The sequence below is a fragment of the Bufo bufo genome, chromosome 6 (genome assembly GCF_905171765.1).
Source record: "Bufo bufo chromosome 6, aBufBuf1.1, whole genome shotgun sequence".
Lineage (NCBI taxonomy): Eukaryota > Metazoa > Chordata > Amphibia > Anura > Bufonidae > Bufo > Bufo bufo.
In genome coordinates this window covers 265,461,139-265,479,297 of record NC_053394.1, presented here as the reverse complement: position 1 = coordinate 265,479,297, position 18,159 = coordinate 265,461,139, and the positions used below count along the sequence as shown (strand labels likewise).

The 18,159-nt window shown below is 43.5% G+C and overlaps 1 protein-coding gene across 1 annotated transcript in view; it reads right to left on the bottom strand.

The window, feature by feature from the left end:
* The window catches only part of NFKB2 (nuclear factor kappa B subunit 2), a 76,556-nt gene that overhangs the window by 4,515 nt on the left and 53,882 nt on the right, over positions 1–18,159 (bottom strand). The window contains exons 15-21 of the mRNA XM_040435329.1: positions 12,807–13,014; positions 9,471–9,640; positions 6,648–6,750; positions 4,814–5,055; positions 2,400–2,466; positions 825–997; positions 187–298 (exon numbers count right to left, since the gene is read on the bottom strand). Coding sequence (XP_040291263.1) covers positions 187–298; positions 825–997; positions 2,400–2,466; positions 4,814–5,055; positions 6,648–6,750; positions 9,471–9,640; positions 12,807–13,014 — 1,075 coding nt within the window. The remainder of the gene's footprint in view (positions 1–186; positions 299–824; positions 998–2,399; positions 2,467–4,813; positions 5,056–6,647; positions 6,751–9,470; positions 9,641–12,806; positions 13,015–18,159) is intronic.

Below are 18,159 nucleotides of genomic sequence, written 5' to 3'. Positions count from 1 at the left end.
TTTTTTGCATTTAGACTATATAAGAATCATAACCAGTGTTCCTGCTACTCAAGGGTTGCTAGTGACACAAGGTGCGATTTCCAACATGGCATGAGCGTGTAACCTGACTATCAGGGAATAAGTCTCATGTGGCTGTCGCACAGTGTGTAAACCTTAAAAGACAATATAGGATTCAATGCTGCCTACCTTGATTCTCCTGCTTGATGAATGTCTCCGATTTCCGCAGCAGCTCCACCCCCTCATTCAATCCCATGGACTGTAGAGTTTGGATGAGCTCATTTAGGCTTCCACCAGCAAGCTAATAAAATAAAATAAAGCTATTTAAAAAGGTCTTTCAGCAACATAATCCGTTTTAAACTGGGCACAATGCCTGGTAGGGCTCCCTCCCCATGTTCTAATCATACCAGCAGCAATCTGCTGTTATTAAATATAATATACATATGCTAATTAGATGTAACGTGCACCACGGATGGACCCGAGCCACTTGGCGCACCACAGCTCTGGCATTTTCCTATTCCAGCACCACCTTCTCCTGCTTGATTGACAGGACAAGTATTCTGCAACTTCATCACACATGGCCCTGTCATTCAAGTGGGGTGTCACTGGGAGAGGAAAGTGGTGAATCTATGATGCGCTGAGTGTCTTAGGCCCGCCCTTGGTGCACTTTAGCGCTTTTTTTCCTCTGGTTTGCAGGACTGGCCCACAAAGATATGATTGTAACATGAGTGGAGAGCCATACCAGACATTGTTCCCAGTTGATTTTGTTGATGACAGACTGTAGGATATCCTACAGTACATTGTACCACAAGCTTACTAAAACCTACCTCATAGCTGCGCAGAAGACTTTCTGTTGGGGAAGAAGTGTTTCTGTAAGTGTCAACTAAGCTTTGAAGTCTTAGACGTGAGGCAAGTTCCGTCCAATCAGATCCGGTCTGACCTTCATTTAACAGTCTCTCAAGATGCTGTACAGTATTTGTTTCTAGGGAAAGGACATTAACTGGAGTAGAAAAGAGTAAAGGGTTACTTTAAAATCCACCACGCCAAAGATCTTCCTGGTCCTCCTTGTCAGTCTCTATTCAGCTTATTTTCACACACGTACAGCAAATTTCTGAATTGTATTACAAGCCTTAAAATATTAATATTAGATTGGTGAGGGTCTGACTCTGGGGACCACTATTAAGGAGCAGAGTGCTTGCCCCCTGCATTGTTTACCAGGCACAACGCCATACATTTTGTAATGGCTGTGCAGAGTATTGCACTTCGGTCCCACTCACTTCAATGAGACTAAGGCTACTTTCATACTCTTGTGCGGATCAGTCATGGACGGATCCGTTCAGATAATACAACCGTCTGCATCCGTTCAGAACGGATCTGTTTGTATTATCTTTAACATAGCCATGACGGATCCATCTTGAACACCATTGAAAGTCAATGGAGGACGGATCCATTTTCTATTGTGTCAGTGAAAATGGATCCGTCCCCATTGACTTACATTGTGTGCCAGGATGGATCCGTTTGGCTCAGTTTCATCAGACGGACACCAAAACACTGCAAGCAGCGTTTTGGTGTCCGTCTCCAAAGGGGAATGGAGACTGAACTGATGCAAACTGATGCATTCTGATCCTTCTCAATTCAGAATGCATTAGAATGCAAACTGATCCGTTTTGGACCAATTGTGAGAGCCCTGAACAGATGTCACAATCGGAAAGCCACAGTTCTATTATTTGGGGTGCCTGGTAAACAATCACGGGAATGTACATGAGCGTTGTTTTTCACTCATCAGTTCTGCGTTGCGTGAAAATCGCAGCATGTTCTATATTCTGCGTTTTTCACGCAGCCCTGGCCCCATAGAAGTGAATGGGGCTGTGTGAAAAACGCATTGCATCCACAAGCAAGTGCGGGTGTGATGAGTTTTTCCCTGATGGTTGCTAAGAGATGTTGGTTGTAAACCTTCAGTTTTTTATCACGCACGTGAAAAACGCATCAAAACGCATTGCACCCGCGCGGAAAAAACTGAACGCAATTGCAGACAAAACAGACTGAACTTGCTTGCAAAATGGTGCTAGTTTCACTGAACGCACCCTGAACGCATCTGGACCTAATCCGTGATGCTCGTGTGAAAGGGGCCTTAGGGTGCCTGTTACTCTGGAGGACCCAGAGTAACTCCCTGATCATGTCCAGCTCATTCTTACAAGTCATGCCCTTATGTCAGGTGGATATAAGGACAGAATGTCAGCCTCTGGAAACAAACTATGCATGATGGTATTCACTGACAGCAAACAAAACTTGAACTTATTGAGGAATTAAAATACACGTGAATAAACCAGTCCATGTGTGTTTTTCTAAAGAAGAAGTAATGGACAGCATACTGAAACAAGGGACACGATGAGTGACATTACCTGGCTCTTGTTCTGCTTTATTTCTAGCTGTATCTCCAGATGAATGTTTAGACAAGATATCCCTCACCTGAGAAACAAAGCGATTTACAGGTAAACCATCATTAATAATGTGTATAATTTATAGTTATACCCTGTGTGCTTTCTATTGTGTAGATAAAAGTCTGCTAACAAATCTCAACAGAACATAATCTGGAAAAAATATTGCCAACACCTTTATGTAACTATGACAATTACAGAAGGGAATATGGACCTAAACTAGGCTCAGGACTCACTCTGACAGCCAGTATTAGTATTGGGACTGTTTCACACCTCGTTTTTCTAGGCTTCCATTTATTTCCTTGAAGAATAACTGTTTAATTTTTTTGACCATAAGAAACTTTGCCACTTTTATTCTTAAATTTTATCAGGCTCCTCTGCTGCTTCCCCTTCTGTTCACCACGGCTAGTGCTACAGTCACATGACATGAACACTGCGCACTGCGACATAGCTTTGCTAGGTGACAAGCAACAAGCTGTGACAGTTGCAAACAATCCAACACTGTTGGATCTTTTGTTGCAAGTCGCACTATGCAACTTGTGTGCAACTGCGAATTTTCAATGATTTGGCTGTAAACCAAATGACAGCTCTGAAATAGTTGTGTGCCGGCAAGTTGCAAACAATCGGTTAAAGTGGTATTCCTATCTGAGACAATGGGGGCATATCACTTGGTTATACCCCCATTGTCTGATAGGTGCGGGTCCCACCTCTGGGGACCCAATCTTTGTATTGTGTTAGCCATTAAATAGACGACATAAAAATGAAAGTCCTGATAACATGCCTGAGGAAGAGACCCGAGTCTTGAAAGCTTGCAATTTTGTCACCTTTTCAGTTAAACATTAAAAGGTATAACCCACTAAGGAATCTCATTTTTATACCTTCTAATATGTCTATTTAGTAGGGAAAGGGCTGTAGGGGAGAGGCTGATGAAGAGTGACTGCGGTTTGCTATGTAGTGATTTACTGTCTCATTTCTCTGCTTGTAGAATGTCCTCCATTACTGCTGCTACTTCTCAGCATGTGCTGCAGAGATTTAGAGAGCAGAATCTCCTGTTTCTCCATGTGTATTCTATGGGCAGACATGACACCAGCTTATCTCCTCCAGCTAACAGAAAACTGAGAATCACAATTGGGGATAGCAAAGGGGAAACGTGACCAAACATGTCAGATACAAGTCATATAACGGCCAGAAGTAGTGTTGTTCCTCATGTACACACGCATGGCAGGTAATTGTGAAAAATTCCCTGAAAGGATAGCTACACATTAAAGAGGACCTCAGCTCTCCTGACATGTCTGTTGTAATAAATACTGATTTCCTCATAAATTAACAATCTTGGAACATCTTTCCTTATAACTTTGGTTGTATCTTTCCTCTGCTTGGTGCTTTCTGGAAATGCATGCATGAGCTGACAACTGAGCATTACCATTTCCCTTGTCAACAGGGCATATCCTAACACGGAGATAGTCCAGTCAGTGCTCCTGCTGTTGTTAACTGGGTGTGCCAGATTGTGAGAAATCGGTCAGTGGTAAATGTAAAACAAAATGCAGTGTGAAGGAGACCTAATGTGATAATGTGAGTACTGGCGGTCCTCCTCTACTCTTCACGACTGGGCAGTTGTTAAGGTTTGTCTAGTAACTTTAAGAGTACTCTGTATATCAGACAAGAAAATAAACCATCTCTGGCATTTTCTGTGACTTCAGTTGTAACGTACGTCATATGGCTAAACTGGACTGCCATTCCCTTTTATGCACGAAATCGCCAGATGTTGATTCTACCATTTGTCACACAGGAACCCTGTGTACAGGCATTTCTGAGGTACAATTTGTTCTGAGCTGCGAGGACACAAAGCTGCAATATTCCAGCGCAATGGTCAGCCTCCTTCCCTCGCAGCAGCGACTTTCACCCACATGACAGATTGCATAAAGCAGACTTGCGTCACGTAGCTGACAGGTTGGGGGAACACAAGCCAAGCTCTTTCACAATATACATCAATTAGCTTCAAGGACTCAAAACTGAAGATGCAGAGCACAGCACTGACACCCAGCAGAGGTACGAGTAAATGGCGCAACATTTTAGTGAAATAGGGCACATGCTACAATAGATGGAGCTTATATTCGCTGTGCTGCGACACAGGGAGAAGATGAGGGCCACAATTGCATAGATTAAATCTAAAAATGTACTTAAAGGGGATATGCCACAAACAGCTTTTATCAACAGGGTTTAACCCCTGGGACTTCCCGTAATCCCAAAACACCCACATGCCCAGTCTGAAGGGAACAGTAATGCGCATGCCAGTCCATGGGTCCATTCACCTCTATGATACTGAAGGAGCAGTGTACATGAGGAGACTCCAGTTCTCAAGATTGTGAAAGTCTTACCTTTTGACTTCGGGTTAAATCCAGAGGTGTGTGTCCAGGGTAGCGCCTCTTAACACCACAGTATATTCTGCTGTGATCGTGATCCGTGTCTATGGTTTCATCCTCTTCTGAATCTGTGTCCCCCTGCTGGTCAGAGTCCGTATCCATCTGCACATCTGACTCACTGTCGGTATCATCACCGTCGCTGGATGCTGCTGCTGCTGCACGCACTGGCTCATCATTTTCTAACAGAGCATTTGCACCTGACAACCAAAAATCAGGGCCATTTATTATCCTGAAATACGCCTATATTAGGCATATTTCAGGCGCAAAGGTTAGTTGCGCCGCAATCTGCAACTTTTCCCCACTCACGCCAGGTCTAACAAAGTGGGCGGGGAAGGGAATGGGCTGACAGTCCTGTCTCATTCATAATTTTTTTTATGTTTTAGGCGTAGAAAATTGTCTAAATGTAACATATAGAAGCGGCACTGGATGCGCCGTAGTTATGTAGAGACTAGCGCCTCTTCATAACTTCGGCGGATCCACTGCCAGATATAGGGGTCAGTAAGACCGTCAAAATGTACAGTCCCACGCAGTGGGAGATAATCTGCAACATATCTGGATGAAATCGCAGAAGCAAAAATCTGCCCTAAAAAGAACAGATTTTGGTGTGTAAATGATGCAGATTTCCACAGCATAAATTGACACACTGCGCCACCTATGGTCGGACAAGTCAGGTGATCGACCTGTAAAAAAGAATAGAGGACTGCTTATCTGAGGTACTGTATTCCACGCCGCACCCAGTTTCTCCCAACATGGCTCAGTTTTCCCAGTCGACAACACATGACCGCTGCAGTGAATCAATGGCCTTTTCAGTGCAACACTCAGGCCAGTTATTGGCTGCAGCAGTCACATTTTACCAATGTGATGTCACGACTGCACCCGGGAAAACAAAGCCCTGCTGGAAGAACCAGAGCAGCGTTATGGGATCTGTCAGACAAGCAATTATCTATTATGAATTATAGGTTGATCCCATGATTTGTCTGTTTTTTCTTTTCAAAATGGACAACCCTTTTAGGACAAGTTTACACCAATGCTATTTATTTGTTGTTGGAGGAGCAGAACAATGAAAATAATGGAAGTGCTAGATTCAGAACATATCCGACCTGAACGAAGCCAAACAAATCACATAATGTTCTGTTCAGTTTCCGTTTATAGTGAAAAGCGCCATTTACGCCAAAATGATACCAATGAAAAATACAAGTCGTCCCGCAAAAATCAAGCCCTCAAACAAATCCATAGAAAGAAAAATAAAAAAAGTTATGGATCTTGGGAAACGGCAATGCAAAAACATTTTTTTCTTTAAAAAAAAGGGATTTTATTGCAAAAAAGTTGTAAAATGTAAAAAAAAAAAACTACATGCATTTGGTATCACTGTAATCGTACTGACACAGAGAATAAGGATATTATGTTATTTATACCGAAAAATGAACGCCGTAAAATGTAGAACGTAAAAACCCAGTGGCAGTATTGCTGTTTTTGTCCCATCTCCCTCGCAGAAAGAGTTAATAAAAGTTAGTAAAATGGTGCCATTAAAAACTACAACTTGTCCCGCAAAAAACAAGCCCTCATAAAGCTATAAAGACGGAAAAAGAAAAAAACTTATAGCTCTTGGAATGCGACGATGAAAAAAGAAAGAAAAACGCTTGGTCAGTAAGGCCCAAAACAGGCTGGTCACTAAGGGGTTAAATTAGTTGATAATGAAGGAACCCATATACTGTTCTTTCACGGTAGTCCTGTTGTTTGTGTCTACCCCGGCGTAGTGTCTGCTATTTGCAAAATACACTATAATTACCTGCATTAATAAGCATCTTTGTGAGTACTGGAGACCCAAGACTGGCAGCCAGATGCAGAGGGGTATTTCCTCCAAATGTTTGAGCATTGACATTTGCACCCAGCTATATGTAAAACAAATGAGGAATACAACATTATGCCAGTAGTCCAATAGTTACAATGGCTTCAGAATAACAATGCGACTGATGGTAACCACACTTATTGTCTGCCAAAAAATATTATCAGATTTTTTAATTAAAGAGGTCTTCTAGTACTTGGATATTGATGAGATATTCTCAGGATAGGTCACCAATATCAAATCAGTGGGGGTCTGACACCCGGCACCCCCACCAATTAGATGGGGGCCTTTCTCGCCGTAAACTATAGTTTCTGGTGTACTGCAGTTCAACTCCATTTGACACTGGACAGAACCTTATGTTTGAGGCTTCTGCCCAAAACAGCTGATTAGTAGGGGTGCAGGGTGTCGGACCACCACCGATCTGATATTTGTGACCTATCCTGAGGATAAGTAGTCAAAATATAAGTAACCGGACAACCACTTTAAGGCTAGTTTCACACTAGCGTTAGTGAGATCCGGCCTTGCCAAAAACAACATGATTGCCATCTGGTCCTATTAACTATAACCCTGTAAATATGGCGAGGATAGGCCAGACTAAAACCGCTGCGCGCGGTTTTATAACCATTCTTGCATCCATCCAGGACTAGTCTTCTGAACTAAACAATAAGACTCCAGCCTGATACATTTACCTGCACAGATACAATGCAGTAGGCCATCAGGATGGGTGAGAGATTTGTGCTTTCACCTGCAGATGTATTGGGTCAGTACAGGTTTTCAACCTCTAGATATAACCACAGTCCGCAATTAAGAGATCTTGAAAATGGTGACAATAAAACTCTAAACCTAAAGAACCATCACCCACTTCCACTTGAAGTGGATTGCTCATCTAGAAAACGATTTTGTACGGCATTTGAGATGAGTTTGGTACTTCAAGGGGTTTTCTGGGAATTCTACTGTTTTCAGTTATGGACATGGCCACCATCAAAGCCAATGACTGGCTTCAGTGGTGATTTGTCCCTAAGCAGCATGTGAACTAGCAGCGACATTGGCTATAGTGGAGCACAAGACCATGCCCATAACCCAGCTTGAAGTAAACAAGCCACAGACCAGAACATGGCCAAATGGGAGCCAGGGCACCAGAATGAAGCGGTGGGAAGCTGGTGAGCATGACTCTTTTTAACCAAGTCACACACGGTACAGTGCATAACTGAAAACAGGCTAGTTATATTTCAATAGTCCACTGGCCCGTGTGCTCTATTCCTTTGTCTTGTGCTGCAGTATCACAGCAGTGCCGCACTCCCTGCTTCGAGCTACGGATGGTTGCGAGTGCCAAATTGCAACGTGTTTCGGACAGTACACTGTCCTTCGTCAGGGAATCAATATGGCTCTCATAGATACCATACTATATACGCTCTCAATCTCCCTACCTTAACCCTTAGTTCACCACCTTATATAAATCGATTTGTGAGCAACTTTTTTAGGCCATACACCATGAGGCATAACTAAAGACAGTAGAATTCTTGGGAAACCTCTTTAGTATCAGATCGGCTGGGTTTGACATCCACCACCCTCACCAATCAGCTGTTTCGGACAGCCACCGTGCCAGAAATTGTGATGTGTAGGGGCTGTGTCAGGGTACAGCAGCTCAGCTCCTATTCATGTATATAGGAATTGCTCTGCTGTATGACGGCACCGGAAACTACACAATGTATGGTACTGTCTGCTTCCATTTTGTACACTAAAATTTCTGGCTCTAGTGGCTGCCCAAAACAGCTGATCAGGAGAGGGGCTGAGTGACAAACTCCCACCGATTTGGTACCGATGACCTATCCTGAGGATACTACTACTAAAAACATTGCTTTCTGTCACCTTATTCTGACACCCATAACTTTTTCTTTTTACTATTCTACAGTTGAAGCTGTGTGAGGGGATGCTTTTTGCAGGGTAAGCTGTAGTTTTTATTGATACCATTTTGAGATATGTGTAATCATTCAATCATTCTTATTCAATTTTGAGGGGGGAGCGAGGTGACCTAAAAAAACTCAATTAGACTTTTCATTCAGCTTTTTTTTTTTTTTGTGTTTTTAGAGGACTTTAACCTGACTCTGTTTGCCATGACACCCACAAGCAGTGGTGCTGACACCTCCCGAGCCATTGCCGCAACATACTATTTTGGCACAAAGCATTAAAGGGGTTATCCGATAACTAAAATATCCCCCCCAATGCCCGGGCCCCTTGTATGGATTATACTTACCTGCTCCCCGGCACCCGCTTTACTCCGGATCCCTGCATTGCCGCAGCTACATCTCCCCGTCACTCAGATCAAAACATCCAACGAAGGGGGGTGCAGCCAATAACAGGCCGCGACGGTGACCAGCCTTAAGGGAGATGCAGCAGCGGCCGTGCAGAGCGACGCGGTTGCCAGGGAGATAATAGAGTGTAGTCCATACAAGGGGCCCAGCATTGGGGAAGGGGGGTATATTTTAGATATTGGATAACCCCTTTAACTACCAATAGCGTTAACACACTGCGGGAAGGAGTTTTCCCAAGAGAAAATATATGTAAAAGACTCACCAAGATGAAAATAAAAACAAAAAAAAGAAATTAAAAATATCCCCTGGAATGGGAGCGATGGGGGAAAATTTGAGGTATGTTTTTATTTTTTTCACCATGTTGAAGTTTTCCCTGGAAAACCCCTGTAAAAAGCAGACTGAGTATACACCAAAATTTAGGTTCATATGTCATAAAGTCAAATCCCATTCTTACTTTCTTAACTAGAGAAATGGCCATATTAAGGTTGTCCATCTCCACAGCGATATGTAGGGGAGATCTTCCACTCTTGCGTTCAGCAGCATTGACATCAGCTCCGCTTCTCACCAGCTGCTCCAGACATTTCTCACTTTTTACTTTCACAGCCCAGTGAACTGGGTACAAACCTAAATACAAATATGTCATCAATACCAAGGACAAAACTCTTTCTACAAGAGTTAGAATATTTAGTGACATGACTAGACATTTCGATTCCTTACAGATGCTAGAAAATTGTACAGACGCAGGGCAGACTGGCCATAGACCCTAATGGGAAACTTCCTGGTTGGTCAATACCCAATGGGCTGAAGCTTATGAGATAATGAATGTATCAACAGTGTTGTGAAGCGATGACATCCCTGTGACTGCTTGCAACAAGGTGCAGGCGGTGTGATGATGTCATCGCGACCATCTCTGGAATAAAGGCAGGTCAGGTCACCGGTCGGAAGAAGCCTGTGCCCTGAAATGCAGATGGTGGCATGAAATGGGAGTCAGGAGTGTATTGGTTTTTATTCCCAGGCGCTAATGGGGGGGGGGGGGGGGGGGCATATCACTGGGGGCACTATAGGAGGCATTATTAATACTGGGGGCACTATAAAGGGCATAATATGGGGCTTTATTTCTTTTGGTGGCACTACAGGGGGGCTTTATTACTTAGGAGGTCACTCATGGATGGAGCCAGAAGCATAAAGTTCCATTCAGGCCTCACGCACACTACCGTTGTGTGCACTTGTGGCCGTTGTTCCGTTTTCCGTGATTTTCTGAAAACTCGGAAAATGCACCGTTTGTCATCCGCCTCCGTGATCCATGTATCCTGTCCGTCAAAAAAATATGACCTGTTCTATTTTTTTGACGGACAACGGTTCACGGACCCATTCAAGTCAATGGGTCCGTGAAAAAACACGGATGCACACAAGATTGGCATCCGTGATCCGTGTCCGTAGGCTACTTTCATACAGACGGATCCGAAGATCCGTCTGCATAAAAGCTTTTTCAGAGCTGAGTTTTCACTTCGTGAAAACTCAAATCCGACAGTATATGGGGACGCTTCTAGTTAGAATATACTACGAACTGTGTACATGACTGCCCCCTGCTGCCTGGCAGCACCCGATCTCTTACAGGGGGCTGTGATCCGCACAATTAACCCCTCAGGTGCCGCACCTGAAGGGGTTAATTGTGCGTATCATAGCCCCCTGTAAGAGATCAGGGGCTGCCAGGCAGCAGGGGGCAGACCCCCCTCCCTCCCCAGTTTTAATTTCGTTGGTGGCCCCCCCTTCCTCTATTGTATTAATATCATTGGTGGCCAGTGCGGCCCCCCTCTATTGTCTTATCATTGGTAGACAGTGTGCGGCCCCCCCCCCCCTCCCTCTATTGTATTATCAATGGTGGCCAGTGTGCGCCCCCCCCCCCCTCTATTGTATTAATATCATTGGTGGCCAGTGTGCGGCCTCCCCTCCCCCCCCCCCCCCCGATCATTGGTGGCAGCGGAGAGTTCCGATCGGAGTCCCAGTTTAATCGCTGGGGCTCCAATCGGTAACCATGGCAACCAGGACGCTACTGCAGTCCTGGTTGCCATGGTTACTTAGCAATATTAGAAGCATCATACTTACCTGCTGCGCTGTCTGTGACCGGCCGGGAGCTCCTCCTACTGGTAAGTGACAGATCATTAAGCAATGCGCCGCACAGACCTGTCACTTACCAGTAGGAGGAGCTCCCGGCCGGTCACAGACAGCGCAGCAGGTAAGTATGATGCTTCTAATATTGCTACGTAACCATGGCAACCAGGACTGCAGTAGCATCCTGGTTGCCATGGTTACCGATCGGAGCCCCAGCGATTAAACTGGGACTCCGATCGGAACTCTCCGATGCCACCAATGAGGGGGGGAGAGGGGAGGCCGCACACTGGCCACCAATGATATTAATACAATAGAGGGGGGGCCGGGGGGGGAACGCACACTGGCCACCAATGATAATACAATAGAGGGAGGGAGGGGGTGCACACTGGCCACCAATGATATTCAAACTGGGGAGGGAGGGGGGTCTGCCCCCTGCTGCCTGGCAGCCCCTGATCTCTTACAGGGGGCTATGATCCGCACAGTTAACCCCTTCAGGTGCGGCACCTGAGGGGTTAATTGTGCTGATCACAGCCCCCTGTAAGAGATTGGGTGCTGCCAGGCAGCAGGGGGCAGTCATGTACACAGTTCGTAGTATATTCTAACTTGAAGCGTCCTCATCACCATGGGAACGCCTCTGTGTTAGAATATACTGTCGGATATGAGTTTTCACGATGTAACTCAAATCCGATGGTATATTCTAACATAGAGGCGTTCCCATGGTGATGGGGACGCTTCAAGTTAAAATATACCATCGGATTGGAGAAAACTCCGATCCTAAGGTATATTAACTCCTGACTTTACATTGAAAGTCAATGCGGGACGGATCCGCACCATATTGTGTCAACGTCAAACGGATCCATCCACATTGACTTGCATTGTAAATCAGGACGGATCCGTTTGGCTCCACAAGGCCAGGCGGACACCAAAACGACACCAAAAATCAAGGACGACTCACGGACGAAAAAACGGTCACGGATCACGGACCAACGGAAATCCGTTTTGCGGACAGTGAAAAAATACTGTCGTGTGCATGAGGCCTCACTGTGTAGTGGCCAAGTGAATGGGCACTAAGCTGCAGGACGCAGATGCCGGAATCTACACAGTGGACAAAGCTTTCTGTTCACTGTATAATTTCCAGCACCAGCGGCTGCCTGAAACAGCCACCAATCTGATATTGATGGCTTATCCCGAGTATCTACGTACCAGAAAACCCCTTTAATCCATTGATATCACATTGCTTTAAACCATGAAAATTAATTAGTCACCTTTATACATGGGCACACAAATCTCTTTCTATATCAAGCAGCTAGAAACAAAACTGTGACATGTTCCATCACATGGTGATATTCTCAATGGCTTCATAAGTAATGCCTATGGGCCTGCAATATGACCCATTATATGATCCCTGCACACAGCTTTTCCATGGGCATGAGCCCTAATGCTCACATATCCTTGCAGCAAATGCATTTACATAGTAATTGAGGTAAATGTACAGCACTACACTTTACAAACATGATAGCTGAGACGAATACGCAGAAATATACAGAAAGTTAGTTACTTCTGTTCTAAGTTTTTGTTTTGTTTTTCCTTATAGCCTTATATACTGTATGCTTCAGAAAAAACACAAAATATTCATAAAAGACAAAAAGTCTGAGTGGGACCCAGACCTTCTACTCACCATTGTAGTCTGGCATGTTAAGAAGATATTTGTATCCAGAAAATGTGTTTTCCAAGAGGACCTGAAGCATTTCCACATCTCCAGCTTGAACTGCCAGGTGAAGCACTGAATTCCCATAGCGATCAAGGATTGTGGGGTCTGCACCGGCTTTTAGCAGAATGCTAACTGTCTGGTACTGCTTGGTGATTACCCCGAGGTGAAGAGGAGTCTGTTTAACAAGACAAAGGACATATTAGATACACATATTGGGACCTATCTACTGCCAAATGGTCATATGGGTTTTACATACAGCCAGGTTGTTTAGTGCTGTGACACCATACAGGTTGCTATACAAGAGCCTTTGTTCTTGTTATTACTGAACAGCTCACACCATGCAATAGGCATCAGATAACATTACACTCCAGATTCCCTACTTAAAGATTATCTGCTCACACTTATAGTAGCATTTATAAGACTGCGGCACTGCTGTACACAATCTTCTTCCATACACTTAAAGGGGTTGTTTCACTTCAGCAAATAGCATTTATTGTGTAGAGGAAGTTAATACAAGGCACTTACTAATGTACTGTGATTGTCCATATTGCCTCCTTTGCTGTCTGGATTAATTTTTCCTTCACATTATACATTGCTCGTTACCATGGTTACAGACCAACCTGCAATCCATCAGTGGTGGGCAATGCTTGCACACCACAGGAAAAAGCACCGGCCTCTGTGCTGGCCGGGACCATGGGAGCGCACACAGGCTAGTGCTTTTTCCTGTAGTTTGCACCACTGATGGATTGCAGGGTGGTCGTAACCATAGAAACAAGCAGTGTACAATCTGATTGAAAAGTTAATCCAGCCAGCAAAGGAAGCAATATGGATAATAACAATACATTAGTAAGTGCCTTGTATTAACTTTCTCTACATGGTAAATGTTATTTGCTGAAGTGAGACAACTCCAGTTTGATCCAGTTTGGATAAGCCCTGTTCCTAGATACCCAATAACTACCCGAACGATTACTTCTGTCCTGGCTAAGAGTAGGGATCCAGCAGTTGAACACTATTCACAGCCCCAAGCCTGTAGGAGATTGGAGATCTTCCAAGAATGATTGTCATGAGGTTTTATATGATCTTACAGAATAGCAATCGTATATTAAAACATAACTTTTTATAGCAGTACATTTAAAAGGCCCAAACTGGTCCATAAATTTACACAAGAGGAACCCAATATAACCCTAGTGTGGGAGACCTGCCTAGTCAGAGCTCCTACCTTGAGAAGGACAACTCCAACCCCTGTTCTACCCCTAGCAATCCCCACTAAATCCAGGTCCAAATATTAAATATACTCGAGAAGAGTAGTAGGGACAAGTGGAGGAGTTATTGGGCGAGACAACCAGAAATAAACGCTGTTTTAGGTAGGTATAACATAGGCACACATCAATAAAAGTATATCCAGACTCTTGTCTTACAATTAATGAGGGCTTCCAGGTTCATTAGGGAACCACTACACAAATATGTCCGTCACCCACAGGGGGGAGAGTTGGAGAGACAGATGTTTTAATCTTGGCATCCACCATGGCCTAGTCTACAACATACATCCAAGATGGTATAAAAAGCAAATAAATAGGCTCAAGTCACAGTGCATGTAGTTCTACAATAAAACCCAGACTATGATACACCCATTTGGTAAAGACCTGTGTACTCTAAGGGTATTGTAATCATCATGCTAAAGAGCAATGGTAAATCTACATAGCAGCACTAATGAAAACTCACTGTGCTGAAGAGACTGGTCCTAGGATGGAAAACCATACATCTAGCATGAAATTACCAAGAGTAGCCTCTCCAGGGCTGTGAGTTTTCATTGGTACAAAGCGTATTTAATGGGGGAATTTATCATGCCCTTAATCCAATAATTCTGGCTTAAAAAAGTTCACAAATTATGACGTTGCAATGTCTTTGCTGTTTTACACCACTCGCTACAGTTTTGAAAAATTGGTGGGAAGTGGGTGTGGTTAGCCTATCAGGCTGATTTAAGCCAGATTTATCAACTGAGAAGTCACTAAGTCGCTAAAGTGCTAGCGAGAGCTTCAGGCTCACACATACGCTGCAGGTTGTAATCCCAGTCTGGGATAACGTGCTAATTGGAGCGTGATCCCAGAAGTGGCAGCCACATCTCGCATAACACCTTGAAAAGTGTAGGTTTAACTGATGATATAAGTGGAGATATCAGACCATTTAGGCCAAAGAAGAGGCAGGTAAGCTTATTGTAAAATTAGAAATATAGATAGGTGGTTGGCTCACAGTTGGTGGCTATGACGGGTGCTACTAACTCGACTTGGGTGCCCGACCCAAAAAAGGCAAATAGAAACAGAAAAAAGGGAGTGAGCACTCACAACACTCGGACCACAGGATATCAGGAACAATAGTATATTTATTAAGACCTGCTGGATCCAATCACATACATATAAAATCACTAAAATAAACTAAAAAATACAAGTAATTGGTACCAATGTATAGACTGGCAAGGGGTGAATAACACAGTTCAGCAAACAATTGAATAAACTCCTGGTACTCGTGGTACCACGAACTATGTCAGAGAGTGTCCAAATGTATGAGCAAAGGCCACCTGTAAACCTTATATTGCCGCAAGCCGCTTCTCAGATAACCGTATCCAAAGGGTAATTGTAACGGACAGTTTCCAAACAGTCTATGTCAATATAGTGGATACAATGTCCCATAGAGCACTCCGTGATTGTTTATTGCTCCGTACCAGTTTATAAGTGGTAATGCAGCCGCTCAGGGTAGTATATTGGAACTACTTATATCCAACTCGGAGGTGAAGGTTCCTACCTGATTCCTGATGTTCGTTCCCGCTACCGCGTCTCAGAGTCCTCCACGAGAGGCGAGCTGCGCCGGCTGCTTCGGCGTCTCGCGTCAGCCGTCTCGTACTGATGACGTCACACTATCGCGGGATTCAGCAGGCAGTGATGATACCTCGAAAATATCCGGAGTTGTGTAGTAGAGCGGTCTTTATGAAGATGTTTCTCCTTTTTTGAATTCTTATCGCATGGCCATGCAATGGAGATCCAAGAGATTAGGTGGGCGCTTCTCTCCTTAACACCAGGCGCGTTTCGGGGCGTCTGCACCCCTTCCTCAGTGGTTGAAGCGCCACTCATACCTCTCCACCTTTTATAGTCCACTAGGTGATCCAAAAACTCTGGATCCTGGATTAATTTTAGTAAAATTTCACCAATGCGGTTATCATGCGGTTCAGTTGCGGTTTTTCAATTCAGATGCGTTTTCTCTAATAATACACCCAGCACATTACAAGGTTATACCATATTACATTACAAAATAAACCTGGTTAAAAAAATCACATTTTAATGCATAAAATCTCAAATATGTTAAAAATATTTAAAAATGTTAAGAATATAAATACATATAAATCTTCATTGTGATTAAAAATCTCCTTCTGATCCATTGGCTGAGAAATCTTTATTCCTTTTTGATAAATCTGTGACTGTAATTTAATAGGGAGAATCGGGACAGATGGTGGGGTTCAGATGTTACGGGTGGTAATCCCTACTCCGAGGGAGGATCCCAGTGCCAGAAAACGGCAAAACATGGGATCCCCCATCAGAGACGGGAACACCACCCTATAGAAAACCAAAAATCTCCAGATCTGAATTCAGGCCTGCTGGCAGTAAGCAGCCAAATTCATATATATGTTTCGATTCAGCTCTGGACATCCTCTTAATAAAATCACCCCCTCTCCAGTGTTTGTTAATTTTTTTCTAGCGCTACAAAAAATAATTTAGACGGGTCCCTGCCATGTACCTCATCGTAGTGCTTAGAGAGTGAATGTTTCACATATCCCTTTTTGATGTTCGAAATATGTTCACTAATCCTAGTTTTTAGCAATCTTTTTGTTCTGCCAATATACTGGCGCTTGCAAGGGCACTGTATCAGATAGATAACCCCAGATGAGTTACACGTTAAGGCAATCACTAATCTCCCAAGTAAAAGAGTTATGTGCTGAGTGTATTGTATCTATCTTTCTTTCTTGTAGGCTCATCCTACATCCCATGCACCTCCCACATTTAAAGAACCCTTTCAAATTCAGAAAGGAGCCTAGATTTGTTGCGGTTCTTTTTTCTTTTACCGACGGGGCTACTCTAAGTTTCAAACTTGGGGCCTTAGTGTATACTATTTTGGGTAGGTTAGGTAATTGTGGACCTATTACTTTGTCGCTTAATATATGATACCAGTGTTTGCTAATAATGTTCTTAATTTTTTTATAATTGCTATTAAAAGGAAGGATCATCTTAATATCCATCTTGGGGTCTTCGGATAATCCACTTACCCCTTTATCTTCAAAAAAGGATTTCCTTTCTAGTTCCCTCACTCTATTTAAAGAATCATCCAAAACACTGACTGGATATTGTTTATCCAAAAATTGGAGTTTCATCTTGGCTGCCTCTTCCTCAAATCTGTCCAGGTTCGTACAATTCCTTTTAATCCTCCGGAATTGGCCCAGAGGAACATTTAGTAACCACCTGGGTAGGTGGCAGCTATTAAAGAGAATAAAACCGTTCTTGGCAGATGGTTTTTGGTATGTACTGCATACATAACGGTCCTCCTCTCTTTTTATTAATATATCCAAAAATTCTGTTTCCTCCTTGATATTGGATGTGAAAACTAAGTTCAAATCGTTCCTATTAATCCCTTCCAAAAATTCAAGTAAATCTGTCTCTCCCTTCCTCCAAATAAATATTACGTCGTCAATGTAGAGCCGCCATAGGACCAGGTCCGCCCCAAGTCTGGGCTCGATGACATTGGATTCCCATTCTGCCAAAAATAAATTGGCATAGCTCGGAGCGAACCTGGTCCCCATGGCAGTGCCACATTGCTGCAGAAAGTATTCCCCCTCATAATAAAAATAATTATGTCGCAAGATATATTGGATCCCTTCCAGTATTAATTGAATTTGAGGGTCTTCAAATGTCCCACTTTTTATCAGTTGCTGTTTAACCGCCTCCAATCCCTGTTGATGATCTATAATTGTATATAGGGATTGGATATCTAAAGTCCCTATAATCCAATCTGGTTCTATCACTAGTCCTTCTAGGATCTGAATAATCTGTGTAGTATCCCTCAAATAGGACTTGATATTTTTGACCAAAGGTTGCAATTGAGTATCTATATATCTCGATAGGTTGGATGTAATAGAGCCTATCCCGGACACTATAGGGCGTCCCGGAGGATCTATCAAGCTTTTATGGACCTTTGGTAGACAGTAGAAGGTAGGTAATCTTCTTTCTGTCCCCAAAATAAATTCTGATTCCTGTTTCAGGAGAATCCCTTGTTCCAA